This window comes from Palaemon carinicauda, chromosome 35 (genome assembly GCF_036898095.1).
Source record: "Palaemon carinicauda isolate YSFRI2023 chromosome 35, ASM3689809v2, whole genome shotgun sequence".
Taxonomy (NCBI): Eukaryota; Metazoa; Arthropoda; class Malacostraca; order Decapoda; family Palaemonidae; genus Palaemon; species Palaemon carinicauda.
In genome coordinates this window covers 53,529,674-53,532,173 of record NC_090759.1, presented here as the reverse complement: position 1 = coordinate 53,532,173, position 2,500 = coordinate 53,529,674, and the positions used below count along the sequence as shown (strand labels likewise).

The window sequence follows — 2,500 nt, the reverse complement described above, 5'->3', positions numbered from 1 at the left end:
TTCTTTGTTGTCTACAAAAGAAATTTGCATCCGTCTTAGACAGGCTTCAAGATCATTATAGAATCAATTTCATGGTTAGTTGCTTTTTCTTCACAGGAGAGAAACAACACTTAATTAAAGTGTCTGCTACTAAGTAAGCTTGAACCGTCAGTAATTTCCAAACACGTTTAGATGATACCTTCACCCAGCCAAGCATAACCGAGGTAACCTAGCAACAAACAAGTCATGATGTTTCGCCATTGGGTAACATAGCTGAAAGATCCAACAACTTAGTATTCAAATGAGTAAAAGGCCAATGAACAGATTCTAGATGTTGCTCACTCGGAATCTTACCTATGGAACTCTGTATCTTTGAGATGCCGGAGTAGTAGGGTTTCCATTTTTTTCCTATTATTTTCTGGACTGTGATTTATGTGGCCATTATGGTGTCTTCCAAATCTAGGGTTTTTCTAGTATGGAAAAATATATTTTGTTGTTGATCAGAGTTTGATAACTAATGACCTGATATGATTAAGCACCGGCATAATTTTTAACTAGATTATCCGTTTTGCCGTTGACGCAATTATTAACAACGGCTGTCTCAAAAGAAACAAATAATAAGGTCATTACCCATTTTGTAAGACTGGTTACACAACAGTGGATTTGATAGAGGACAGAATTGCGAAATAATGAAATGACAATAGGTTAATAGGCTAAATTTAATGTAGAAAAGAGAAACAGATTACAACAACAGACATTTCCACTGACATCTGTTTGAAAGAATCTGAAGAAATTGTTGTGAAAATATAATAGTAAGTTGGCTTTACTGCTGGTACTGTTAACAATAGGATAGAGAAGCATTGGATTTGGTAAGAAATTGGATAGGTAATCATCTGTATGTTAAACCACTACAACAAAGTAATACGAAGTTAGTGCTTGCATGTGTCATTACTGAAAAATTACAATGTCGTTAGCATATAAGGTACCATGAAAGGCATGCATTTATCAGGTTCTGAGAGACCGATATGAAGGGTGATAGGTTAAGTTGAAGATTTAGAAAATAGAAGAATTGGAAAAAAAAAATCGTGATGTTTAACATTTGTGAATTATAATAAGTCTATAAACTTAGTAGGCCCCATGAAAAACGGGAAAAAAATATGAACCGAATAGGTAAGGAATAAGGTATCCTAGATTTTTTTTTTTCTGTTTCTTTATGAGAACCATTTTATCTCTGGTATTGAATAAGCCAAAATAATAAAGAAATCCCGTCAGCAAAATGTAAACTACGAACTTTAACAAGCCCAATCGTAAAGCATTTTTGTTATTATTTCACATTTAATGAGGAATAAAAATTTCATTACCGTATTTTTTAGATTCTCATAATGCAATTGATAATAATCCATTAAATTTTGATTACAGAACCATATGAATTATAGCCCTACACCGTCGAATACTAGGACATCAAATACTTAGAAAAAAAAAAAAACTTTGGTTTCGCTGCCAGTGACTTTGGTAGTTGTACATCAGATGACCAAATATCAGATAATCAATCAATAATTTCTTCTAATATAATCTTAATTGTGTCTTGTTAAATCATTCAATTAAGATTTTATTAATAAATTACTTACTTCCAACACCTTTAACTTTTCATAATATGATGAAAACGGTAATGCTAAAAAAGTTCTTCAAGCCAAAATTATCTACCAATTTTATAACATTGAAATCATCGCCATCCTGGGCATGGCTATAATATTTTCACTTTCTAAATGTCTTGATTATTTAGGCTTCTTTTGTTTCCTTATCATTCAAAACTACCTGTACTAAAATCTGTCTAAGTATTTTAATCATTAAGAAATTCCACTTTATACTCTGATTGATTGGAACTTTTATTTTGTATTTTGACTATCAAGAGTATTCGAAGTTCCTTCTGTTTCCAAATTTTCCAGACCATCCTATGTACGTACTAATAATTTGCAATTTACTTTTTCAAGCTGCACTGAAGAGCTATTATTCCGATAGTCTTGTTTTTTGTCACATGGAAAAAAATAGTGCATTGAATATCTTATTACATATACTATTTAGTTTTCTCATTTCATTTATTCTGATTATATCCTCACATTAATTGACGTACAGGACCCAAAACTGAGGATTTTTTCACGACCAATAATTTTATAGTTCATATTCAAAATGAACGATAAAAAAGTGAAGCTGACTAAATAAAACCATCCCCTGCTCTTCAAAAGGAATTTGAAAAAGTAGAAGAGTAGTTATCTATGAAAAATAATCTTTATTCCATTCGAATATCACATCCAGTATCTATCATAATCATCATATAATTGTCTATTTGTCATCATCATCCTCAGGTTGCTCGTTTTCAGGAGCTTCAGGCACGACATTGTCATCGACGATCCTGTATCCGTTGTGATCAGCAACATACTTGACGTAATACTCGTCGCCGTCAGGAGCTACCCAGGAGTACTCGCCCTCGACGGCCCGACCGGGTTGGCCCTCCTGCTCCTGC

The 2,500-nt window shown here is 33.0% G+C and overlaps 1 protein-coding gene across 1 annotated transcript in view; it reads right to left on the bottom strand.

The window, feature by feature from the left end:
- Positions 1 to 2,242: 2,242 nt before the first annotated feature.
- The window catches only part of LOC137627451 (cuticle protein CP575-like), a 753-nt gene continuing 495 nt past the window's right edge, over positions 2,243 to 2,500 (bottom strand). Inside the window, exon 2 of the mRNA XM_068358538.1 lies at positions 2,243 to 2,500. This exon is cut by the window's right edge and continues 80 nt beyond it. Coding sequence (XP_068214639.1) covers positions 2,320 to 2,500 — 181 coding nt within the window. The 3' untranslated portion in view covers positions 2,243 to 2,319.